This window comes from Chiloscyllium punctatum, chromosome 26 (genome assembly GCF_047496795.1).
Source record: "Chiloscyllium punctatum isolate Juve2018m chromosome 26, sChiPun1.3, whole genome shotgun sequence".
In the NCBI taxonomy this organism is placed as follows: domain Eukaryota; kingdom Metazoa; phylum Chordata; class Chondrichthyes; order Orectolobiformes; family Hemiscylliidae; genus Chiloscyllium; species Chiloscyllium punctatum.
Genome location: NC_092764.1, coordinates 52,036,044 through 52,062,534, shown reverse-complemented (window position 1 = coordinate 52,062,534; position 26,491 = coordinate 52,036,044). Strand labels below are relative to the sequence as shown.

General features: G+C 42.6%; 1 protein-coding gene across 4 annotated transcripts in view; it reads right to left on the bottom strand.

Moving 5' to 3' along the window:
• Positions 1-26,491, bottom strand: part of slc6a2 (solute carrier family 6 member 2) — a 177,319-nt gene that overhangs the window by 150,683 nt on the left and 145 nt on the right. Inside the window, exons 2-5 of one of the 4 annotated variants that reach the window (XM_072547392.1) lie at positions 25,924-26,254; positions 24,956-25,272; positions 23,772-23,903; positions 4,021-4,258 (exon numbers count right to left, since the gene is read on the bottom strand). In XM_072547392.1, coding sequence (XP_072403493.1) covers positions 4,021-4,258; positions 23,772-23,903; positions 24,956-25,272; positions 25,924-25,952 — 716 coding nt within the window. In that variant the 5' untranslated portion in view covers positions 25,953-26,254. Of the gene's footprint in view, positions 1-4,020; positions 4,259-23,771; positions 23,904-23,990; positions 24,375-24,955; positions 25,273-25,405; positions 25,671-25,923; positions 26,380-26,491 lie in introns of those variants that run through there. The other 3 variants (XM_072547393.1, XM_072547394.1, XM_072547395.1) reach the window with 3 other exon arrangements.

Genomic DNA, 26,491 nt, shown 5'->3' with positions numbered 1-26,491 from the left:
CTGGAAATAAATCACTTTGTATGAGCTAGTAGGCAGATATTAGTGCAATACCCAGAGAGATTTTGTCCGATATAGATTACTCTCCTGTCCGGTGTTCAAAGAGATTGAGAAAATTATTAAAAAGACAAGATTCCAATTATTGCTTGCCGTTGCTCGTATGCCCAAGTATATGCAGCATGATTATATGCTTCAGGTATGAACAACACCAAATTTGCAGAGATGACTATGTATGGCAAATGCGGACTAAAGGAAATCCCGCTGAATTGAGCTATAACTCAATTGTGTAAGTTGTTCACAGGATTAATAGAACTAATTGAGACAGAAGGACATGTACAATGGAGGAGAATCAACTATAGCTTTAGAATCTGACTTCTAAGTCATCTGAGTATAAAGTATTTCAAGATATTTGTAGTTTATTAATATGTGTGAAATTATAAGCAAAAATTTCTGAAACAAATGATCAGGGATTTTTTTCTAAAAGGTCAGAAATGTGAATGCACTGGGCAGAAAACAATTCAGAACACCAGTATGGCTACATTCCATTTTCTGGATTATTGAAGTTTTATGCATTGAATATACCAAAGTGAAAAAAGAATTTTGTTGCCCATTTGAAGACAGCAGAAACTTGATCAATGCATCTACAAATCAAATGCACACAAAATCAAATCTCAGTTATCACGTTCAAGTATAAACATTCAGTAGAAAACACATGCTACAATATCCAGTAGATCGTTTAAAAAATACTTCAGAGCACTGTGATAAATTACCAACAAAAAGCTAAGAAAAAAATAATTAAAAGTAAGACTTTAAAAAGAGTTGGCATTTTATCATCTTGCAAAGCAATAGTCTGACAGACAATCCCTGAACTGTATGAAAACCACCCTGTAGAATTCCTTCCAAATAGAAATAAGAACTTTCAGAATTTTTATTTCTAAGCTTAACAGGTTAATGTTTATTGCTGCAGCTTTCAAGTAAAATCATTAAGAGCTTTAAACACTTGGGACTAACAAAGCTATGTTCTTTAATCATGTGTTGGTATGGTGCTGGCAATTATGCTTTTTTTGCTGGCAAGTATTTTTAAATATGACCACAACATGTAATACTTTGAGAAAATAATTCGCCTGTGCAAAAAAAAGATGCTTAGTGCTATTTCCCAAAGGTTCTTATCCGTTTAGATGTATTATCACTTTCATAGGTGTAAGTCACAAAATTGGTGTCTTGCATTATTCTTGTGAGAAAAGGATCTTCATTACAAAGATACCAAGATCTGGAAAACCATATTACCAGATTTTTAATTAAAACAACACATGGCAATTAACTGATGATTTGATCATGCCACTGATTTTGCTGGACATAAAAATAAATTGCTACAGAAGTCAGTTTTACAATAGATGTAGTTTTGATCTTGTTCCTCGGTGAAAAGCAAATAGATCAGCAATATCTTGCGCCAAAAGATACTGTATATACTCGAGTAATAGTCGATCTCTTGTAAACATTGACCTCCTATTTTTGGCTAAATAACCTGGAATTTTTCATATATCTCATGTAAAAGTCAACCCTAGTTCTTTACATAACAGATCAGTTATCAGTTTATGAAACAGTGTGCAGGCTGTCACATCCTGCTCCAGTATTCCAGTCTGCCAGTTGGTCTGCTCTGCTCCTGGTCTTCCAGTCTGCTGCCTATTGTGACCCCCCCGGATTTTCAGAATTACCATAATTTGTCGTTTTATCTTCTTTATTCATTTGGAGATCAATTGGGCTTCTGCTAGTGATATGTAATGAATTTTGATGGTCATAAATTACAGCCCCTCAGAAATAGTATCCATGTAATAGTCGACCCCATAAATTTAACCCTAAAATGTAGTCAAAAAAATTCAACTATTACTCCAGTATATACGGTAATCTGAAAATGCCAACCACAAGATTATATCAGGAGCTTTTTCCTTCTGGCATCACCACACCTAGAATAAGTAATGTAGATGAGTCTGTTTTTATTCCACTGCCCAAAACAGGTCAACATTGGTATTTGATCTGCTCAGCTCAAGAATTTTCAAGGGGACCTCCAGCTTGAAAGCAGTCACCAACAGAAGGCTTTATGTCTTTACCAACTTTGCTGCCTCTGAAAGGTCAATCAAGCTCCTCACCCTCCAACTTCCCATTTCACTCATTCTCTGCCATGCTGGACTCTCAATGTTCCCCAAGGTGACATACTAAACCAGCCAATTCTTAGAACTAAATATCTGGTGTTTGATTATTTGTAAGTGTTCTCTACCTGCGGCTGGAATATCTCTTGCACGTTCTGGTTAATTGTATTTGGAAACTGCCAAGAAATGTGCAGGTAGAAAATACCAAGGGTGAAGCACCTGAACTAACTTTTTATAAATTCTCAGCCTTCCTGGTTTAATTCTTGCCTGAACAAGACCAGATATTTGTTGTCCATAATTAATGCTATAGACTACAGTCTATTTTTTCAAACCAAAATGATCGATGAATAGGGGACAATAATAATTTTTGTGAAATGAAATGAAGAGTTAAATCAATCCAAACAGATTTAATCAGCGCAACATTTCTATTTATTTTCTGAACTCAGGTCAGTTAATTTATCATGCATGTTCTGCAGATTACACTCAGTGAAACTATTTCCAATAATTGTGGATCAGTTGCTTTAACTTCAAAATGATAGCAACTCAAAATATTAGAGACTTGATGAAAACAATGGCAAAGATACAACTATAAAATATGCAGCAACTTCCAGAGATTTCTGAGTTCAGACAGATAAACATCAATAGCCAGAGTATGCTGTTTAATATGCATTGTCAACTGTGGAAAATAACAGCACACTGTTTTATAATTTAAGTGCATCAGCTCAAGTGATGTTCCTGTACTTGCATCACAAATAGAAATTAAACTTGCCACAGACCATTAGAGCTCATCCATCCTAGTCTAAGTATCCTTTAAAATTGTATAGTAACTCTTAGTAACTCTTATACAATCTTCCGTTCCTTTCACAGTCCATTTGTCTGAAGTCTTATTCGTTCATTGATAGATATATACACATTTATTAGTTTTTCTTTATATATTGTACAACAATCTTTCTTTCCCTTTCTTTATTTCAGTTTCTGGGCCTGAATTGACATTGAGTTCACTGTTTAAATCTACTCTTCCTGTTCCTGCCTGCATTGCTCAATAATGATTCTTCGAATCTACTAGAGATACACAATGACTTGCCCTGTTAACCTAGTTCCAAGACACCCAATCATCAGTACATCATGTTCAGATGACCTGTCTACAGATGTAAAGCAAAACAAATAAAATCTATGGGCAAATATATGGCTACAAAATGCTGGTCACAGCTAATCAAGCCCATTATATTAACTGCAACAGAAAAAACAATATTGCTCACAGAAATATATATTTAATGACATTCATTTAGATTGAACTTTAGCAAAATTATATCTAACAATATAAAAAAAGTTCAAAACTAGAAGAAATAAAGTAAAGCATTGTATTTCTAAATGACTATATATGTATCTACGTCTGGATTTCAAATAAATGGGTTAACTTATTCCCATCAGTATGATCTCATTCTGCAGGAAGTTCAAAGGGTTATCACAACAAATGCTGCCATTAAAGCTTCTCCTCTTCACTTTCAGGCAGTTGTAAAACAATCAAGAATTATAAGGTGCTTTTACAGGGAGAAATAAACCAGGATATTAAATATTGTGCAAGTGATATTTGGCAGTTTTCACTAATAGTCAGAATGACCTTTTGAAAACATGAGTAACAATAATGTAATGTTAGAAACAGAACTTCTTTATACCAGCAGTAAAATACATAACCACAAACTATCAGAAGAGTGGGAAATCTAATCAGCTTTCCCAAAGATTTAATGAAATTTAAATTATGTGCTGCTGGATTCAAATACTGGCTGAAACGATGATAAAGTTATCAATGCATTTTTTAGCTGTCTGAAACATACAGGTCAGTCAAGAGTGAATAAGTGCAAAGATGCCAACTTACTCATAATACTCCGCAGCTGGTGTAATTTTATATTTGGAATATTTGCTTCCATTTCCCAGGACTGAGGCATTGAGTAGCTTTGGGTCAGTACAGTTGCGACTGTTCCAATGATTATTGCAATGAACCCATGGAAGGTCAGATGTAAATGAAGCGAAGAGATAGTACAGGGACCAGGCTATAATGACGTTATAGTAGAAGCCAACGTATAGGGCTATAAGAATCACAGCATAGCCCACACCTAAAAGAAAAATGATAGACATTTCAATTGTGCTATTAAATTCATAATTCACTAAGATATAAAAAGGGAAGTGTCCCTCTTCCTCTTTCTCCAGCAAAAAGATCAAAAGGACTCAAAGTTTATGTAGTCCATGTGAATTTCAGCAAGGGTTTTGCAAGGTATCACATGGGAGGCTGATCAAGACAGTAACAACCCATGTGATCCAGGGCAATTTGGCAAATTAGAATCAAGATTGTTTTTTTGCATCTTGTCACAAAACCTATGTTCAAACTTGTTTCTGTAACTGGAAGCCTGTGTCCATTGACGTGACACCGAATAAACAGGGAGTAGAAATCCGTAAGCTGTGGGACAAGATGGGTATGCAGGTCAGACAGTGGCAGATGAAATTTAATCCTGAAAAGTGAGATACAATGCATTTTGGGAGGACTAACAGGGGAGCACAACACTGAAGGCTGGGACCTAAGGAAGTATAGAGGATCAAAAGGACCTTGGTGCATGTCCACACAGCCTTGAATTCAGAAGAACTATGGGGTTGGGGAGGTGAGATGCCTTTGGAAGGCATGACTGGCCATTATCAGTTGAGACATTGAATACTGATTAGGAATAGTCAACATAGCTTTGTGCGTGGGAAATCATGTTTCACAAACTTGATTGAGTTTTTTGAAGAAGTAACAAAGAAGATTGATGCGGGCAGAGTGGTAGATGTGATCTATATGGACTTCATAAAGGCGTTTGGCAAGGTTCCCCATGGGGAGACTGATTAGCAAGGTTAGACCTCATGGAATACAGGGAGAACTAGCCATTTGGATACAGAACTGGCTCAAAGGTAGAAGACAGAGGGTGGTGGTGGAGGTTTGTTTTTCAGACTGGAGACCTGTGACCAGTGGAGTGCCACAAGGATCGGTGCTGGGCCCTCTACTTTTTGTCATTTACATAAATGATTTGGATGCGAGCATAAGAGGTACAGTTAGTAAGTTTGCTGATGACACCAAAATTGGAGGTGCAGTGGATAGCAAAGAGGGTTACCTCAGATTACAACAGGATCTGGACCAGATTGGCCAATAGGCTGAAAAGTGGCAGATGGAGTTTAATTCAGATAAATGCAAGGTGCTGCATTTTGGAAAAGCAAATCTTAGCAGGACTTATTCACTTAATTGTAAGGTCCTAGGGAGTGTTGCTGAACAAAGAGACCTTGGAGAGCAGGTTCATAGCTCCTTGAAAGTGGAGTCGCAGGTAGATAAGATAGTGAAGAAGGCGTTTGGTATGCTTTCCTTTATTGGTCTGAGTATTGAGTACAGGAGTTGGGAGGTCATGTTGCGGCTGTACAGGACATTGGTTAGGCCACTGTTGGAATATTGTGTGCAATTCTGGTCTCCTTCCTATCGGAAAGATGTTGTGAAACTTGAAAGGGTTCAGAAAAGATTTACAAGGATGTTGCCAGGGTTGGTGGATTTGAGTTATAGGGAGAGACTGGGACTGTTTTCCCTGGAGCATCGGAGGCTGAGGGGTGACCTTATAGAGGTTTACAAAATTGTGAGGGGCATGGACAGGGTAAATAGGCAAAGTCTTTTCCCTGGAGTCGGGGAGTCCAGAACTAGAGGGCATAGGTTTAGGGTGAGAGGGGAAAGATATAAAAGAGACCTAAGGGGTAACATTTTCACACAGAGGGTGGTGCGTGTATGGAATGAGCTGCCAGAGGATATGGTGGAGGCTGGTACAGTTACAACATTTAAGCGGCATTTGAATGGGTATATGAATAGGAAGGGTTTGGAGGGATATGGGCCCGATGGCTGGCAGGTGGGACTAGATTGAGTTGGGATATCTGGTCGGCGTGGACAGGTTGGACCGAAGGGTCTGTTTCCATGCTGTACATCTCTATGACTCTATGACAAGAGTAAGGGGGTTATGGTGGAGTCATTTATGTTAGTGAAGGCATAGTTGGGGCAACTGTGTGCATTTCTGGTCACTACAGTATGTAATTGGGCTAGCGTTCAAATTGTATGATGATGTGATTGTGTGGAAGAGACCCTACAGCATGTTACCTGGGCTGAAGCAATTCAACTCAAAGAGAGGCTGACAGGAAGCCAATGCTAGCCTTAGAGCCAAACACAGCTGAGAGGTGAGGGGGAGGTGGGGTGGGGGTGGGGGAGGGGGGGGGGGTTAGGGGGTGGAGAATGTGATCAAGTTCTACAAAATTATGATGGCCATAGGTAGAGTTGTTAGGAATGGACCCTTCTCCCTTCATAGAGAACTAATAACTGGGTGCATAGATTTAAGGTGTGAAACAGAGGGTTAAGAAGGTATTTAAGGAAAAATGCTTTCACCAAGAGAGTGATGGGTATCTGGAGCTCATTGCTTAAAAGGGTGATAGAGTCAGTAACTACCCCAACATTTAAGAAGTATATAGATGAGTACTTGAAAAGTCTTAGTTTACAACGTTAAAGACCGCGTACTGGGAAATGGGACTAGAATTGATAGTGCAGTCCCAATGGGCCAAAGGACTCTTCCCATGCTGGAATAGTCTATGACTCGAAATAGATTAGGGTTTCTGAAAATCAAATACCATTTGCTGGAGAAAATTGTGCTTAATAGTTTTAACCTTTCAAACAATACTCTAAAAAGACAGTTGTGAAATGTACTTTCTCACATTATATGTAGCAAGTTCATTGAGATATTACAATGTTGCAAATTATTTTAATGTTGACCACAAAGAACAAGACACATAAAGATTAAAAGGCACTGCAGCAACGTTACTTATGCATTCTAATTAGTGAGAGTACAATAGACTACATATCCAGGGAAGGGACAAGACATACAACAACTTATAAGGGGTATGTTGTGGGAGAGAGTTGGTTTCCAACCTGCAGTCATTTCTGCAGATATTGAAAGAAGTGGCACTGTCATAGCAACAAAATAAAAATATCAAGAGCTTGAGGAGTGCATCTTTGGTATCATTCCCTCAATCTTCTGAGCTTTCAACACACTATGAAAGCTGCAATGACACAGCTCATCATATCTTTGCAAATGTCCTTTTCCTAAAAAGACTTTATTCTTACCTCTTATTAAATTCCCCCCTCCCCCTCAGGTTTTAGCATATGGATTTACATCAGTCACAAAATCAATGAACTCAGCACAGAGTGAAGATTAAAACCAAGATCTATCTAGTTTGCGCACTTAAACTAGTTAGTTGGCCTGAAAAGTTAACTTTTTTCAGTCTTCACAAATGCTGCTGGCTGGAATAATTACAGTTTTGTCATATTATAATCATTGAATACACTTACTTTTTATTACAGTATTTAAATTATTCTTTCTTCCTGGAATCAAAATTAGCTGGAAGATGTGGTGTTGATGGAAAGGAAAGCTTTCTCTATTCTATGCAAACTAAGTGCTCCAACTCCCAGGCACTGAGGAGAATTCAAGTGACTGGTGTGGATTTTTCTATCACACATGGTTAGCATTCTTCCTCAAAGTTACTTCACTGAAGCAAAATGTCATGGGCTGTCTCTGCAGCCGCTATAAGGTCTCATGCAGAGAGAGGGAGAAATTTGGGTCCATTATACTTTAGAAAATGACTTGAATGTACAAGTTAGGAACAAGACGACGACATTGGCTGAAAGTGAAATTTGCAAATGTTTGGAGGTTCGTCAGCAATAAACGTGTCGAGTAACATTCCTTGTAAGGAATTCATATCTTCTCATAACTTATACAAAGCCCGTGTATAAAATCCATACATGAGCAATGTATTAAGCATTATTTATTTTTCAGAGAGTTAAAGAATTCCTGCTCCATATGTAGCTGTGAAGGCCAAAGAAAGGGAAGAATAATTTAACTTCCAAACATCACTGGGACTGCCATAGTGTTAAGGGTTTATATGGAGAGGAATTTGTTAAGTGGGTACAAGAAAATTTTCTGATTCAGTATGTCAACATACCTAGTAGGGAAGTTGCAAAAACTTGACCTACTCTTGGGAAATAAGGCAGGGCATGTGACTGAGATGTCAGTGGGGGAAGCACTTTGGGGCCAGCGACCATAATTCTATTAGCTTTAAAATAGTAATGGAAAAGGATAGGCCATATCTAAAAGTTGAAGTTCTAAATTGGAGAAAGGCCAATTTTGATGGCATTAGGCAAGAACTTTAAAAGCTGATTGAGGGCAGATGTTCGCAGGTAAAGGGACAGCTGGAAGATGGGAAGCCTTCAGAAATGAGATAACGAGAATCCAGAGAAAGTATATTCCTATTAGGGTGAAAGGAAAGGCTAGTAGGTATAGGGAATGCTGGATAACTAAAGAAATTGAGGGTTGGATTAAGAAAATGAAGGAAGCATATGTCAGGTATAGACAGGATAGATCCAGTGAATCCTTAGAAGAGTATAAAGGAAGTAGGAGTATACTTAAGAGGGAAATCAGAAGGGCAAAAAGGGGACATGAGATAGCTTTGGCAAATAGAATTAAGGAGAATCCAAAGGGTTTTTACAAATACTTGAAGGACAAAAGGGTAACTAGGGAGAGAATAGGGCCCCTTAAAGATCAGCAAGGTGGCCTTTGTGTGGAGCCGCAGGAGATCAAGGAGATACTAAATGAATATGTTGCATTGGTGTTGACTGTGGTAAAGGACATGGAAGATATAGAATGTAGGGAAATAGATGGTGACATCTTGCAAAAATGTCCAAATTACAGAGTAGGAAGTAGGATGTCTTGAAATGCATAAAAGTGGACATTACTCCGGGACCTAATCAGCTGCATCCCAAGAACTCTGTGGGAAGCTAGGGAAGTAATTGCTGGGATATTTGTATCATCGATAGTCACGGGTGAGGTGCCGGAAGACTGGAGGTTGGCTAATGTGGTGCCACTATTTAAAAACAGTTGTAAGGACAAGCCAGGAAACTATAGACCAGTGAGCCTGATGTCAGTGGTGGGCAAGTTGTTGGAGGGAATCTTGAGGGACACTATGTACACGTATTTGGAAAGGCAAGGACTGATTCAGGATAGTCAACATGGCTTTGTGCATGGGAAATTATGTCTCACAAACTTGGTTGAGTTTTTTGAAGAAGCAAAGAAGAGGATTGATGAGGGCAGAATGGTAAACGTGATCTATATGTACTTCAATATGACATTTGACAAGGTTCCCTATGGGAGACTGGTTAGCAATGTTAGATCTCATGGAATACAGAGTGAACTAGCCATTTGGATACAGAACTGGCTCAAAGGTAGAAGACAGAGAGTGGTGGTGGAGGGTTGTTTTTCAGACTGGAGGCCTGTGACCAGTGGAGTGTCACAAGGTCCACTGCTTTTCATCATTTATATAAATGATCATACCTTTGGAGTGCTGGGTCCACTGCTTTTCATCATTTATATAAATGATCATACCTTTGGAGTCCTGAAGGGAGAGGGTGACCAGCCTCAAGTCGTTGTCCATGTAGGTACCAGTAACATAGGGAGAAAGAGGGATAGGGATGTAAGGCAGGATTTCAGGGAGCTAGGGTGAAAGCTGACAGCTAGAACAACCAGAGTTATCTCTGGTTTGTTATCCATGCCACATGATGGTGAGGCAAGGAATAGGGAAAGGTATCAGCTGAACACGTGGCTGCAAGGATGGTGCAATAGGGAGGGTTTCAGGCTTTTGGATGATTGGGGCTCATTCTGGGGAAGGTGGGACTTGTACAAACAAGACAGTCTTCACTTGAACCAGAGGGGTACTAATATCCTGGGTGAGAAATTTGCTTATGCTATTTGGGTGGGTTTAAACAAGCTCAGCAGGGGGATGGGAACCGGAGGTGTAGCTGCAGTGTACACGAGGATGAGAGTAGGAAGGACAGGGACAAGATTTCAGGGTCACAGGAATGTGCTGGCAGACAGCAAACTGGTTTGAAGTGTGTCTACTTCAATGCCAGAAGTATCCGAAATAAGGTAGGTGAGCTTGCAGCATGGATAGGTACCTGGGACTTTGATGTTGTGGCCATTTCGGAGACATGGATAGACCAGGGTGAGGAATGGACGTTGCAGGTTCCAGGGTTTAGATCTTTCATTAAAAACAGGCAAGGCAGTAAAAGAGGGGGAGATGTAGCCTTGTTAGTCAAAGATAGTATAACGGTGGCTGAGAGAATTTTTGATGAGGTCTCGTCTACTGAGGTAGTGTGGTCTGAGGTTAGAAACAGGAGAGGAGAGGTCACACTGCTTGGAGTTTTTTATAGGCCTCCACAGAATTCCAGGGAGGTGGAAGAGAGGATTAGCAAACTTATTCTGAGTAGGAGTGAAAGGAACAGGGTGGCCATCATGGGGGTCTTTAACTTCCCCAACATTGACTGGAAATGTTATAGCTCTAGTATGTCGGATGGATCAGTTTTTGTCCAATGTGTACAGGAGGGTTTCCTGACACAGGATGTCGAAGGGCTGACAAGAGGGGAGGCCACACTGGATCTGGTGCTTGGTAATGAACCAGGCCAGGTGTTTGATTTAGTTGTTGGTGAGCACTTTGGAGAGAGTGACCATAATTCAGTTACATTTAGTTTAGCGATGGAATGGAATAGGTAAATGGCACAGGTCAAGAGTTATCAATGGGGCAAGGGCAATTATAATGCAATTAGGCAAGAATTAGGATGCATAGAATGGGGTAGCAAAATGCAGGAGATGCAGACTATTGAAATGCGGAGCTGGTTTAAGGAACAGATATTGCGTGTCCTTGATAGGTATGTCCCTGTCAGGCAGGGAGGAAGTGATCAGGTAAGGGAACCGTGGTTTACTCCAGAAATTGCATCTCTTGTTAAGAAGAAGAAGGAGGCTTATGTGTTGATGGGGCAAAATGGTACAGATGAGGTGATGGAGAGTTACAGGTCAGCTTGGAAAGATTTAAAGAGAGAGTTAAGAAGAGCAAAGAGAGGACAATAGCAATCTTTAGCAAATAGAATAAAGGAGAACCCTAAAGCTTTCTATAGGTATGTAAGGAATAAAAGAATGATTAGGGTAGGAATAGGGCCAGTCAAAGACAGAAGTAGGAAGTTGAGTGTGGACCCTGCAGAGATCGGAGAGGTGTTAAATGAACATTTCTCATCGGTGTTCACTCAGGAAAAGGAGAATATTGTGGAGGAGAAGAAATGAGGTACGAGCTATTAGACTAGAAAGGATCGAGATTAGTTACGCACAGGTGTTATCAATTCTAGAAGGACTGAAAGTAGACATGTCCCCTGGGCTGGATGGGATTTATCCGAGGATTCTCTGGGAAGCTAGGGAGGGAACCAAAGCCTTTGGCTTTGATATTTGAGTCGTCATTGTCTACAGGTTTAGTACCTGAGGACTGGAGGATTGCAAATGTTGTGCCCTTATTCAAGAAGGGCAGCAGAGATGACCCAGGTAATTATAGACCAGTGAGCCTTACTTCTGTTGAAGGAAAGGTTTTGGAAAGGATTATAAGAGATAAGATTTATAATCATCTAGCAAGCAACAATTTGATTTCAGATAGTCAACATGGTTTTGTCAAGTGTCTCACAAACCTCCTTGAGTTTTTTGAGAAGGTAACCAAGCATGTAGATGAGAGTAGGGCAGTTGATATGGTATACATGGACTTCAGTAAAGCCTTTGTAAGGTTCCACATGGAAGGCTGATGGAGAAAATGCAGAGGCATGGAATTGAGGGTGATTTAGCAGCTTGGATTAGAACCTGGCTTTCTGAAAGAGGGCAGCGAGTGGTGGTTGATGGAAAATATTCAGCCTGGAGTCCAGTTACTAGTGGTGTGCCACAAGGATCTGTTTTGGGACCACTGCTGTTTGTCATTTTTATAAATGACTTAGACACAGGCATAGGTGAATGGATTAGTAAATTTGCAGATGACACTAAAGTCAGTGGAGTAGTGGACAGTTTGGAAGAATGTTACAGGTTACAGGGGGACTTGGATAAACTGCAGAATTGGGCTGAGAGGTGGCAAATGGAGTTCAATGCAGCTAAACGTAAGGTGATGCACTTTGGGAAGAATAACAGGAAGGCAGAGTACTGGGTCAATGGAAAGAATCTTGGTCGTGTGGATGTGCAGAGGGATCTTGGAATTCATGTGCGTACATCCCTGAAAGTTGCCACCCAGGTGGATAGTGGTGTGAAGAAGGCATACGGTGTGTTAGGTTTCATTGGTAGAGGGATTGAGTTCCGGAACCGCAATATCATGCTGCAACTATACAAAACGCTGATGCGGCCACACTTGGAATATTGTGTACAGCTCTGTTCGCACCATTACAGGAAGGACATGGAAGCATTGGAAAAATTGCAGAGGAGATTTACCAGAATGTTGCCTGGTCTGGAGGGAAGGTCTTATGAGGAAAGGCTGAGAGACTTGGGTCTGTTCTCATTGGAAAGAAGAAGGCTAAGGGGGGATTTGATAGAGACATACAAGATGATCAGAGGATTAGATAGGGTAGACAGTGAAATCCTTTTTCCAAGGAAGATGACGTCAGCTTGTATGAGAGGGCATAACTACAAATTGAGGGGTCAATTTGTCAGATGCAAGTCAGATGTCAGAGGAATGTTCTTTAGGCAGAGAGTGGTAAGGGTGTGGAATGCCCTACCTGCTAATGTAGTCAACTCAGCCACATTAGGGAGATTTAAAAAATAAGCACATGGATGATTTTGGGATAGTATAGGGTGACAAGCTGAGAATAGTTCACAGGTTGGCAAAACATCAAGGGCTGAAGGGCCTGTACTGCGCTGTATTGTTCTATGTTCTATGATTTGGATGTGAACATAAGAGGTATAGTTAGTAAGTTTGCAGATGACACCAAAATTGGAGGTGTAGTGGATAGCAAAGAAGATTACCTCAGAATACAACAGGATCTTGATCAGATTGTCCAAGGGGCTGAGGAGTGGCAGATGGACTTTAATTTAGATAAATGTGAGGTGCTGCATTTTGGGAAAGCAAATCTTAGCAGGACTTATACGCTTAACAGTAAGGTCCTAGGGAGTGTTGCTGAACAAAGAGACCTTGGAGTGCAGGTTCATCGTTCCTTCAAAGTAGAGTCACAGGTAGATAGGATAGTGAAGAAGGCATTTAGTATGCTTTTCTTTCTTGGTCAGAGTATTGAGTAGAGAAGTTGGGAGGTCATGTTGTGGCTGTACAAGACATTGGTTAAGCCACTTTTGGAATATTGCATGCAATTCTGGTCTCCTTTCTATCGGAAAGATGTTGTGAAACTTGAAAGGTTCAGAAAAGATTTACAAGGATGTTGGAGGATTTGAACTATAGGGAGTGGCTGAACAGGCTGGGGCTGTTTTCCCTGGAGTGTCAAAAGCTAAGGGGTGACCTTAAAGAGGGGCAGGGATAGGAGAAATAGACAAAGTCTTTTCCTTGGGGTTGGGAAGTGCAGAACTAGGGGGCATAGGTTTAGGGTGAGAGGGGAAAGATATAAAAGAGACCTAAGGGCAACGTTTTCACGCAGAGGGTGGTACGTGTATGGAATGAGCTGCCAGAGGAAGTGGTGGAGGCTCGTACAATTGCAACATTTAATAGGCATCTGGATGGTCATATGAATAGGAAGGGTTTGGTGGGATATGGGTACTGGCAGGTGGGACTAGATTGAATTGGGATATCTGGTTGGCATAGACGAGTTGGACCGAAGGGTCTGTTCCCGTGCTGTACACCTCTATGACTCTATGACAGTATGACCATGCCCAGTAAGACATTCTGTTTCACTAAAACTTATCTGCAGTTAATCAAAAGAAAATTTAGAATAATTCTATGTATGTCTATTAGTATTGATTGAAGGCAGTCTTATTCAAAACCCCCTATTACTATCAAACTTTTATTCTTAAAAAGAGTCAATGGAGTGGTTTTCAGCATCTGTAACTTTAAACATTAAAAATAGCAAATGGAAATATGTAAGAATTGCAACAGAATTATAATACCTAATAGTTTTCTCCATAATCTCCTCCTGTTTTTCCTCTTGAACATCCTCACTGATTCATAGCCATACCATGGACAGATATAAATGTCTAGCTATTTTTATGTGTAAGCCTACAAATTGAATGTAGAGAATCTGTGGAGTGCATAATGGTTGATGTGACACTATCATCACCAACATTTTTATAGCATGGGCTTACTGGATTGCAAGAATCCTGCCTAATGTTTTTGCTGCGTATCCAAAAATGATGAGGCCAGACACAATGCCTTAACCATTCAACACTTCAGCTGTAAATTAGTTACTACAGCAAATATGATGATCTGTATCTGCGATTTTAACAGCTGGATGGCCTGAATTCTGAGCAAGAAACATGTCTGGGACTGGGCCGCAGTACCACTTATGGAATTAACGTTGCGGGAAGCAAATGGTGTGCCAGGCATTGCCATTTATATTTGAACAGCAGCAAGTTCAAACAAAATGGCTGACTAAATACCTTAGGACATTGTGCCATGCCCAACCCCCAAAATAAGGCTGCACCATCCATCTAAGCTGCAATGTGGCAAGTAAATGGTGAAATGCAACAGTGGAGGTCCAAAATTAAGTAAGGGGTGTAGGTATGTCAGTCACAGATATTTTAGCCAAGTGCTTAAAATTCATGAAAAAGCGAATGCCATGCAAGCCATTATAACTAGAGGGCCAGAAACAAAGGTGGGACAGTTTTGGTACTTCAATACAAAAGCTTGGAACACACTGGGCCTCACATTCAAGAAGCGATACATGGTCTTTGGAAGGCATGTAATGGAAATTCAGGTATCCCAGAGTTAGCACCGGAGGAAAGATCATATAAACTAGACTAATGTTCTCTGGGACATAAATGATGGTAAAATGATTTTACTGATGATTTTTGAATTTGAAAGACTAGCCAGATAATATTTTTTCAAATATTATCTCGGATAAAGGGGCATTATTTCAAAATCAGAGCCAGGCTAAAAAGAAGAATTAAGAAACACATTTTCACACAGCGTCATAGAGGTGTGGACCTTTGTTGCACAAAATGCAATAAATTCTATTTTAATTAATAATTTTAATTCTGAGGTCAGTAAATCTTTGTTAGAAAATGTCTTAAGAGACATAGAGCCACCGGGATAGATCGAGTTAAAAGCAGATTAGGCATGATTCTATTGGATGACAGAACAGACTAAAGGGCTGGATGAGGTAAAAACAATAACTGCAGATGCTGGAAACCAAATACTGGATTAGTGGTGCTGGAAGAGCACAGCAGTTCAGGCAGCATCCAATGAGCAGCGAAATCGACGTTTCGGGCAATCAGGAAATCCCCTGTTCCCAGTCCTCATGTATTCAAGTGGATTCTCTCCAAAGGAGGAACAGGGAAAAAAATAATTCTTCACAAAATTAAAATGAATCTAACGCCAAAATGTTGATTAGGGAAGGAGAGGGCTGCAAACTCTGCCCTGTAAGTTATCAATCTGAAAGGAATCTTGCCAGTTTTGAAATCTCAAGGCTGTTACTCAGTGCTGCAACCTACATTTATCCTCCAAAGTATCAGGAGATACTGGAACAGAAAATTTTACTATGAGTAAAATATTCAGGAATGAGCTAAAGTGTTTCTAGAGATTAGAAAAATCTGTTCAAACATTTAATGAAGGATTCACTTTGATAACCAGCTATAGTATATTTAAGACATGGTACTTAAAATTTAGGTTTGTAACTTACATTCCTAATAAAAAAACGTAGCAGTCCTGAATATTTCAAAACATTGCACAAACCAAGTATCCATGGTTTCATTGCTCTGATGGACATGCATGTTGATAAATAAATGGGTACATTTCTTACTAACAGAAGGAACATCTCTGCAAATTAACAACCTTTCAAATTTCATTATCTGCTTTGAGCACATCTAATTACACTAGAAGTATACTTGAATTTTCAGATGTAAAGCTAAACACTTCAAACAAGAACTGTGAATCAAGCTCTTGGCTGAGTGATAGCGTTTGAACTGTATGCCACAAGGTGCTGAGTGATATTCCAGCCGAATGCTGAGGAGAGATCAGTTCCAAATTCTGGATTCAGAATACTGGACTGCGGGTGTTAAGATGAACATTTATCCAGTTTTATATGGTCTGGGTTTCAACTGGTCTCTCCCCTGTGCAATATTTAACCCCTTCATGTCTGGTAATTTGCCAGGGAGCTTTAAGGAAATGACCTCAAGAACAAGAAGGCTGATTGCTCATCCTAACTTCAGATAAAAGGTATCGCTTTGAATGTACATCTGAGTTGGGAGCTTACAACGGATGCCAACAATTTTCTTGATGAGAAAAATGAACCTGATAGCCCATAACTCTATATTCTAACTCATAAATCTGCAGAGGTAATTTGTGTTTTGGTTATTTGTGAAATAGGCAAGGGATTGTGCGAAAGGATTAGATGCCTGCTTTATCTGTTGTTTTTGAATGGCTGTTTAAAATTTATCTACTGTATATCATATTCTTAAGAAATTGTTTCACTAATAGTCAAAAGGAAAGAGTGTGCATTACCCCAAGAGATTTAATTCAAACTGTGATTATTGTTTTAGAGTAACTATTGTCGAAACCAACTAAATCTCTCAAATCTATTATCAAAGTGCAATTAATTTTATATGGCTTTAGTATTTTTATTAACTTCCAAATCTACATTTCATTTAGTGTTATATTTAAAACAATTTAATCCACATTACAGTCAAGACAGCATAAAATCGATTAACAGAACTCTGCTTTGGAATCACAGATTTCAAAGAGTGAGACAACAGGTTAATGTTGTGAAATAAAACAGAGTGCTGGAGAAACCCGGCTGGTCTGTCAACATCTGTAGAGAGAGGAACAATTGTGGCATTAACTCTAGTCACTTCCTGAAGGACAAATTTTCTAGACTAGGCCTGCAGAAGGTGGTGAGAGAACTATAAAAAGACTAGTCCTCATCAATCTACCTGTAAAATGTACCTCTCCGTGGCAGTATTGTAGGAGAGGCCACTGCGCAATCTTGGGAAAACAATGTCCCATTTTCACACAGAGTATACCATTGAATATTTTGTGTGTCTCTACTATGGTGCTAAATAGGATAGATTTTGCACAGATCTACAAGTTAAGACTGGGTACCAATGAGGCACTGTGGACCAACAACAGCAGTAGAACAGAGCTCTAATTTATAACATCATGGCCCTCACTCTACTATTACTTTCAAGCCAAATTATCAAACCTGATTCTATGAAGAGCACAGGAGGGCATGTCAGGAGCAGCACCAGCATTGGTACATATGAAGTGTCAATCTGATGAGGTTACATCACAGGACTTCTTGCATGCGAAACAGCAGAATCAATGTGCAATAGGCAGTGCTAAATGACTCTACAACCAGCAGATCTGATTAATGATCTGCAGTCCTGAATAGTGGTGAACAATAAAACAACTCATTGGAGGAGGACAGCTAACCAATATTCTCAATGATGGGGGAACCCCAACGTTTCAGTGTGAAAGACAAGGCTGAAACATTAGCAACCATATTCAGTCAAGTCGATTAGATATTTTTTTGATTAGATTCCCTACGCTGTGGAAACAGGCCCTTCGGCCCAACCAGTCTACACTGACCCTCCAAAGAGTAACCCACCCAGACCTATTTCCCTCTGAATAATGCACCTAGCATGACGGGCAATTTAGCATGGTCAATTCACCTGACCTGCACACCTTTGGACTGTGGGAGGAAACCGGAACACCGGGAGAAAACCCACACAGACATGGGGAGAATGTCTGTGTGGAGTTTGCACAGTCACCCAAGGTTAGAATCGAACCTGGGACCCTGGTGCCGTGAGGCAGCAGTGCTAACCACAGAGCCACCGTGTCGCCCATGATGAATATCAATCACTTCCTGAGGTCCTCAGCAACTCAGATGTCACTCTTTAACTAATTTGATTCACTCTAAATGATATCAAGAAATGGCTGAATGATGCAAAGGCTATGGGTTCCGACAACATTCTGACAATATATTGAAAACTTGTGCTCCAGGACTAGCTGAATCAAAAAGTGTGGTGCTGGAAAAGCACAGCCAGTCAAACAGCATCTGATGAGCAGGAGAGTCGACATTTCGAGCATAAGCTTTCATCAGGAATATTGGGGGGGAGGGGGGAGGGGATGGATTATGGGATAACATGGGGGGGCGTGGAGATGAGGAAACTGGTGAAATTGACATTGATTCTGTGTGGCTGGAGGGTCCCCAGAAAGAAGATAAGGTGCTCTTCATCCAGTCATCAGGTGGCTAGGAATTGGCAGTGGAGGAGGCCCAGGACTTGCCTGTCCTTGGCAGAGTGGGAGGGGGAGTTGAAGTGATCAGCCACAGGGCAGTGGGATTGTTTAGTGCATGTGTCCCAGAAATGTTCTCTGAAACATTCCAAAAGTTGGCATCCTGTGTCCCCAATGTAGAGGAGATTACATCGAGAGCAATGAACACAAGAGATGAGGTCTTTGGATGTACATGAAAATCTCTGCTGGATGTGGAAGGATACTTTGCGGCCTTGGATGAAGGTAAGGGATTAGGTGTGGACACAGGTTTTACACCTCTTACAGTGGCAAGGGAAGGTGCCAGGAGTGGAGGGTGGGTTGCTGGTGGGCATGGATCTAACGAGGGAGTCACAGAGGCAATGGTCTCTGCAGAATGCTGAAAGGGGTGGAGAGGGAAATATATCTCTGGTGGTGGGGTCTGATTGTAAGTGGCAGAAATTGTGGAGGATGACATGTTGTATCCCAAGATTGTTGGGGTAGAAGTGCGGACCAGAGGAGTTGGAGGAGTGGGGTTCAAGGGCGGAGGTGTGGGAAGTGGAGGGCATTGTTGACCACATGGGAGTGGAAATTGCAGTCCTTGAAATAGCAGGCCATCTGCGATGTTCTGGAGTGGAATTGGTCCTCCTGAGAGCAGATGTGACAGAGGCTGAGGAATTTGGAGTAAAGAATAGCCTTTTTACAGGAGGGGAGGTGGGAGGAGATGTAGTCCAGGTAGCTGTGGGAGTCAGTGGGTTTGAACTCGATGTCTGTGTTGAGTTGGTTGCTTGAAATGGAGATAGAGGTCCAGAAAGGGGAAGGAGGTGTCCGAGATAATCCAGTTGAACTTGAGGACAGGGTGAAAGGCGTTCATGAAGTTGATGAACTGTTCAACTGTCCTGTGGGAGTACAAGGTGGTGCCAATATAGTCATCGATGTTGCGGAGGGAAAGTTGGGGAATGGTGTCAATGTAACTGTGGAAGATGGATTGTTCCAAGTACCCGACGAAGAGACAGGCATAGCTGGGTGCCATATGGGTGCACATGGCTACCCCTTTGGTCTGAAGGAAGTGGGAAGATTTGAAAGAGAAATTGTTGAAGGTGAGGATCAGTTCAGCCAATTGAATGAGTGTGTATGTGGAAGGGTATTGGTTGGTTCGGCAGGAGGGGAAGAAATGCAGGGTTTGGAGGCCATCATCATGGCAGATGGATGTGTACAGGGACTGGATGTCAATGGTAAAGATGAGGTATTGGGGGCTGGGGAATCAAATGTCTTGGAGGAGGCGGAGAGCATGGGTTGTGTCCCAAATGTAAGTGAGGATATCCTGGACCAAGGGGGACAGGATGGTGTCAAGGTATGCAGAGGTATGTTTGGTTGGGCAGGAACAGGTGGAGATGATGAGTCAACCAGAGCAGTCTGGTTTAGGAGTTTTAGGTAGGAGGTAGAACCAGGTGGTGTAGAGTTCCCGAGCTATAAGGTTGGAGGTTGTGGATGGGAGATTCCCTAAGGTGATGAGGTTGTGGATGGTCAGGGAGATGATGGTTTGATAATGGGAGATGAGGTTGTGGTTGAGGGGGCTGTAGGAGGAGGTGTCTATGAGTTAGCGCCTGGCTTCAGTGGTGTAGAGATCAGTGCGCCATACTACCACAGCATCTTCCCCCCCCCCCACCACCATGTCCGCTGGTTTGATGGTGAGGTTGGGGTTGGAGTGGAGGTCTGTGTGTTGCAAGGGTGAGAGGTTGGAATGGGTGAGAGGAGTGAACAGTTTGAGACGGTCAATGTCTCAGCAGCAGTTGAAAATGAAGAGATCGAGGGAGGGTAACAGCCAGCACAGGGTGTCCAAATGGATGGGGTATATTGGAGGTGGGCGAAGGCATCCTCAGAAGGTAGGTGAAAGTCCTGATGGAAAAAGTAGGCATGGAGCTGGAGGCAGCAGAAGAAACTTTTGATGTCACTACGCATGTTGAATTTGTTGATCTGGGAGCATAATAGCATGAAGGTAAGGCCTTTACTGAGGACTGATCATTCATCCTCAGTGGAGGGGAGGTCTGGGGGGATGGAAAATACACAGCAGATGAGCGGAATCCCTAGCCAAGATGCTCTCACACAGAAATGTGGAAAATTGCTGAGGTACATTCTGTCCACAAAATGTATGCCATTCCAGTTAATTACCATCCCATCAATTGTATCTCAATCACCTACAAAGGGATGGAGGATGGGTAGCAAAGTGGTTAACATTGCTGCCTCACAGCACCAGAGATTAGATTCTAACCCATCTATGTGGAGTTTGTATGTTGTCCCTATGTCTGTGTAGGTTTCCTCCGGGTACTCCAGATTCCTCCCAAAGTCCAAAGATGTGCAGGTTAGGTGGAACAGTCATGCTTAAAAATTGATCCATGATGTCCAGGGGTATGCAGGTTAGGTGGGTCAGCCATGGCAAAACACCCATACAGAGTTACAGGAATGGAGTGGGGGCTTGTGTTTGGGGGGGGATGCTCTTCAGAGGGTCAGTACAGACTCAATGAGCTGAATGGTCCTTTCTGCGCTGTAGGGATTCTATGTTTCAATGATGTCAATCGTGCTGTCAAGTGGCAGTTAGTCCACAATAACCTGTTCGCTGAAACCAGGTTCACGGTTTTTCAAAGACCACACCAGAAGTACAGGATTTCATTACGGTCCTGGCCCAATAATGGATAAGACATGAATTCTAGAGAGAAAGAGAGAGTCTTTGTCCTTGGCATCTAAGCAGCATTGACTCCATAAGGCACCAAGGAGCCTTAGCAAAATTAACGTCAGTGGATGTAAGGAAGAGGACTCTTCCCTGGTTAGAGCCATACTCAATATAAAGGATGTGGTTGGACAGTTTAGTCCTTGGACATTGTTCTGGGATATTCTCATGGCAGTGTCCTAGGTTCAAACATCTTCAGCTGCTTCCTCAATTACTTTCCTTCCCATATCTGGGAAAAAGTGGGCATGTTCACTGATGATCGCACGATACACAGCACCGATCACAGCTACCTAGGTACTGAAGCAGTCACAGAATCATACAGTACAGAACGGACCCTTCAGTTGATTAAGTCTGTACCACCAAAAAAATACGACTGCCTATTGCATACTGAGACCACAGGCTTGAGTGTTATGACACTTCAAGTGCTCATTCTATTTTTTGAAAGGGTTGTGAGGGCTCCCTGCTCAACTAATCTCACAGGCAGTGCATTCCTTACGCCCATCACCTTCTGGCAGGAAAGGTTTTTCTTCAACTTCCCTCTGAACCTCCTGCCTTTTATTTTGGTCCTTCAACCAAGGGGAACAGCTGCTTTTTGTTCACCCTGCCCATGCCCTTCATAATCGCATACATCAGTCAGATCCCCTTTCTACCTTCTCTGCTCCAAAGAAAACAGCCCAGCCCTTGCCAATACATGGAAAACTCTGGACAACATTTAGGCCTGGACTGATGGCAGTAATTAACATTCATTCAACACAAGCATCAGGTCATGACATTTCCGACATGAGAGTGTACCATCTCCTCTTTACATGCAATGACATAACTATTAGTGGTCTTCTACTGTCAATATCCTAGTGATTGACATTAAACAGAAACTGCACTTGTCTTGCCATATTAAAAAAAAATGCCTATATAGGCCAGCACAGTGGCTCAGTAGTTAGCACTGCTGCCTCACAGTGCCAAGGACCCAAGTTCGATTCCACCACTGGGTGGCTGTGTGTGGAGTTTACATGTTCTTCCTGTGTCAGCGTGGGTTTCTGCTGGGTGCTCTGGTTTTCTCCCACAGTCCAAAGATGTGCAGATTAGGTGGATTAGCCATGTTAAATTGCCCGTAGTGTCCAGGGATGCATTGCTTAGGTGGGTTAGCCATGAGAAATGCAGGGTTACAGGGATAGGGTGGGACTGAGTTGTTCTTTTCTACACTGTAGGGATTCTATGAAAATAAGTATAAGAAATTGGAGCAGGAGTAGGCAATTCAACCCCTCCAGCCTGCTCTGCCATTCAATATAAAGGCAGCTGCAAGAAATAGGAATTCTGTAACGAGTAACAATTCTCAACTTCTCAAAGCCATCTACGATGTACAAATCAGCAGTGTGTTTGAAAACTCCTCACTTGCCTGGATGAGCGCAGCTCCAACATCCCTCAAAAACGTGACAGAGCAGCTTGCTTGATTGGCATCCCATCCACAACCTTCAAATTTCACTCCCTTCACCACCAACACATGGCAGCAGCTGGAGGTACTATCCTGAAGATGTACTGCAGCAACTCCCAAGGGTCCTTCGACAGCACCTTCCAAACTCTAGACCTCTACCACACAGAAGGACAAGGGCAATAGGTGCATAGGAACAACTGCCATCTGCACATTCCCCTCTGACTCAATACTACGTGATCTTTCACTGAATAAAAATCCAAAGCCCTAACATCTCTATTGGTGTACCTGCACAGATGGACTAGTGGTTCAAGGAGGTATCTCAATAGCAGTCTCTATGACAATTAGAGATGGATAACAAATTGCTGGATAGCCACAATGACTGTATATTATGGAATTTTAGTTTTAAAAAGTAATCACCTTAGCTCCATGAAGGGAGGCCGTGTAAACTGGGCTGAGCCAAATTTTCAGCTGGAGGAATTTTGCTCAAGCCTATCATTGAATACCTGCCTGCAATTTTTATTTTTCTGATCAATGAGTTCCAGACCTGTTTATGAATGAGGTCAACATTATGAGGGGTTTGATAACAAAGTGGGGGGGGGGGGGGGGGGTTGCACTATAGCCAATGCTTTCTTCAGTTTCAAATAGGTGGCCATTAATTGTCTTTAATTTCTGACACTTTTAAGTTGTGAATTCAATTGAAAACAAAAATGTAAACTCAGAGTGAGGAAGTAGAGAAGTAATGCCAGTTCGAGATGTGGCCGGCCTAGTCTAGACCATACTATTCTGCGTGTATGTGTGTGTGTGTGTGAGTGAGAGAGAGAGAGAGGGGTGGAGGCAGGAGTGAGTGTTCCTGTTCCAGTACAGGAACCCACTGAAAGATTCCATAGCATGGAGACAACTTATCGTCAGCCTGGCGAAACATTTCACTCTCTGCCATTATTCTGAAGAAAGATATAAGAACGCACGGCCCGGTATTATTATAAAGTTAGTGGCCAGCCGCAGACCGATATTAACACCTGCCTTTATCCTCACCTACGGATGTGCAGCTCGGAGTGTAATTGTGTGCGTGACAGACCATCCTCGTGTCGCCAAGAGCATCGTTCCGCCCCCCCCCTGCCCACAGCCCACAGTCTTAGTAACTTCGACAGCAATCAGGCCGCACAAATAAAGTGCTCACCTTTGAAGATGGGGCAGATTTTCCAGACAGTGGCTGCACCCTCTCGGTTGTACTGGCCCAATGCTAGCTCCATGTAAAATAAAGGCATTCCGGCGATCAGCAGAAAAAACAAGTAGGGGATAAGGAACGCACCTACAAAACAGGAAGAACAAACAGTTTCTGTGCCGAGTTGGGAGAAAGAGCGCGTTACTAAAAGCAGGGGTTGCTAAGCGCACTAACCTCCCGTTTAGCCCGGGTCAAACCTGCTGTAAAAGAGCTCAGTAAAGTTAAACCCATCATTTCAGTGAAACATCAGATGGACCGAGATTCCCATTGTTCGCCTGGCCCTCCCTGTCCTGCTCAGGTTGCTCTGTACACCAGAGAACTGCTTGTGTTAAATTCGGACATCTACTCCCAGTCCCGGAGGAAAACACAGCATTTGCAAGGAGGCGTTTATCAGTAAGGTCAAAAAAAAAGAGTAATCCTTTACAAAGTAATCTAAAACAAAGAACTGCGGGTGCTGGAGCCCTAAAACACACACAAAAACACAAGTCTGACAGGATCTGGGAAGACAGAGAGAGGTTCTTTCTCTCTGCCAGGACCTATTCAGTTTCTCCATGCAATCCCAAAGAACCAGATTCCATCAGCTCGCTCCTTCCCAGCGAACAGATAACTCAGGAGAATGCGTAGGTTCGGAAAGAAACGGCAGAGACGCCGATCACCCGGGTATTGAGGTGGGCACACGCCTCCTGGGTATGTCTATCAACTTGCTCGGAAGGTTGTTCCACGCCTCTAGGCCAGGTAGGGCTGGGGTCTCGATCTTCTAACCCAGAGGGAGGGACATTACCACTGCGCCTCAACCCACCGCGGTCTCCACAGCCTGTAGGTCAGGAACTCCCTCGACCACAGAACGGTGACGGAGCAGAAGGAGGCCATTCGGCCCACAGTGTCTGCACTCGCTCCCAGATGCATTAAGATTCACTTATGTTTAAATATAATGGCCCTTTTTATTCCAGTTTACTGTATTCCCTGCTGACTTGAAGCTGACAAGAATTGCAATTTTAAAAAGACAATTCCGCCCCCCCCCACTACAAAAAAAAACAAAAAATAGGGAGCGGCGGTGCGAACCTTCAATGTCAAAGTGAAAGCGGACGGTGTGGGTGTTTGGGTGAGGGGTGGAGGGGGTCCTGGAAAGTCTCACTTACCGCCTCCGTTCTTGTAACAGAGAAAAGGGAACCTCCACACATTCGCCAGGTCCACGGCAAAGCCGATGACAGAGAGTAGGAAGTCGATCTTCTTGCCCCAGGTCTCCCTGTCTGGCTCAGCGGCCGTGAAGGGGGGCGCGGTGCTGATGATGGCAGTGTTGGTGTACTGTAGCCCATTGCGCTCCTTCACCAACACCAACTCCGTGTCCTTCGCGTCCACGCTGTTGTACTCCTTCATGGGAGCAACAGATGCCAGCTTGCGATCGGGCAGGATTTGCTTATTCATCATTCCTCGCGGGAGAAAACGTGGGGATGCTCTGAGAGGGAGGGGGGAAACCAAAATAAAAACACGCACATGCAACACAACCAAGTCCGCCCCCTCCCCTCAGAATGAAAGAGCCCCCCCCCCCCCCCTCCACGGCAACGAGAGTCCCCCCGGCAGCTCCTCACTGATGGAGCCACGCTCCAAGTTCCTTAGTGGCAGCCGGCCGTACAGGCAGAAAACAACGTGAAAATAGTTGCTTTATGACTTAATAGAGGCATCGTGCTCATCTATGGCCGTGGCTCCTTAACAAGAACAACGGGCCGGTCTAAGCGGTTCCCATCCAGGGACCCAGGAGCAAAGAAAGTCTTTTGCTTGCGGTCGAAGTTTGAGAGATACTGAGGGGCGGCCGATGTTCAATGTCAGCTTTTAAATCAGCCTCCACTCGCTTCACGTGGTCCGAAGTCTGCCTTTTTTGCCAAACAGTGCCACCACTTGACTTCTGCATGTCCTGAACCCACCTCCACGCGAGTCCAGTCCCTGCAGAATGCATGTTTTGTGTTCCCCTCCACCCATAAACACCCCCTGTTCAATCTAAAACCCCCGCTCACTAATGATTTAACCTGCTTGTCTTTGCCAGGAATAATCTAATTCACGTTTCTTAAAAAAAAACCTACAGCCACGCGTCGCCATCGCTGATGCCTACCTATTTGTACAACCTCCAGGTGGAGTCATCTTTGTCGGAAATCATTTATGGCTTAATTTTCCAGAAACCTCATAGCAATCTTTTGGTCTCTGGCTGCCCGAAGTGTTTCACTTTTCTGCGGAAACGTTTAGTTCATCTGCCGTCTATTTCGACCCCAAATCTCGCCCCATTTGAAATGACAGCGAGCGAGAATCTTCTCTCTGACCTGGGTCCGCTCCAGTGAAGTTTTAACAGAGTCCCTTCGTGCCCCGCAGCCGGCGTTAAACCTGCCTTCTACTGGCTCTGCTTTCAACATTAGGGAGAGTGACACACGGAGCAGGTTCAGGCCAGTCTTTGAGAGAGAGAGAGAGAGATGGTGTCAGAAACAGATCAATTCTCTCCCAGGAACTTCTAGCCTCTAAACAGATCAAAGCCCAGCAATTCGCCGTGTCAGAGAACAGATGTTGATTCAAATCATTCAGCTCCCCCTAACACAGTTCATCTGATACATTTCTGAAACATCAGACTGACAGCTAACACGCTACGACAGAAGGCTTTGTTAGCACCAAGATTCTCATCTGGAATGCTT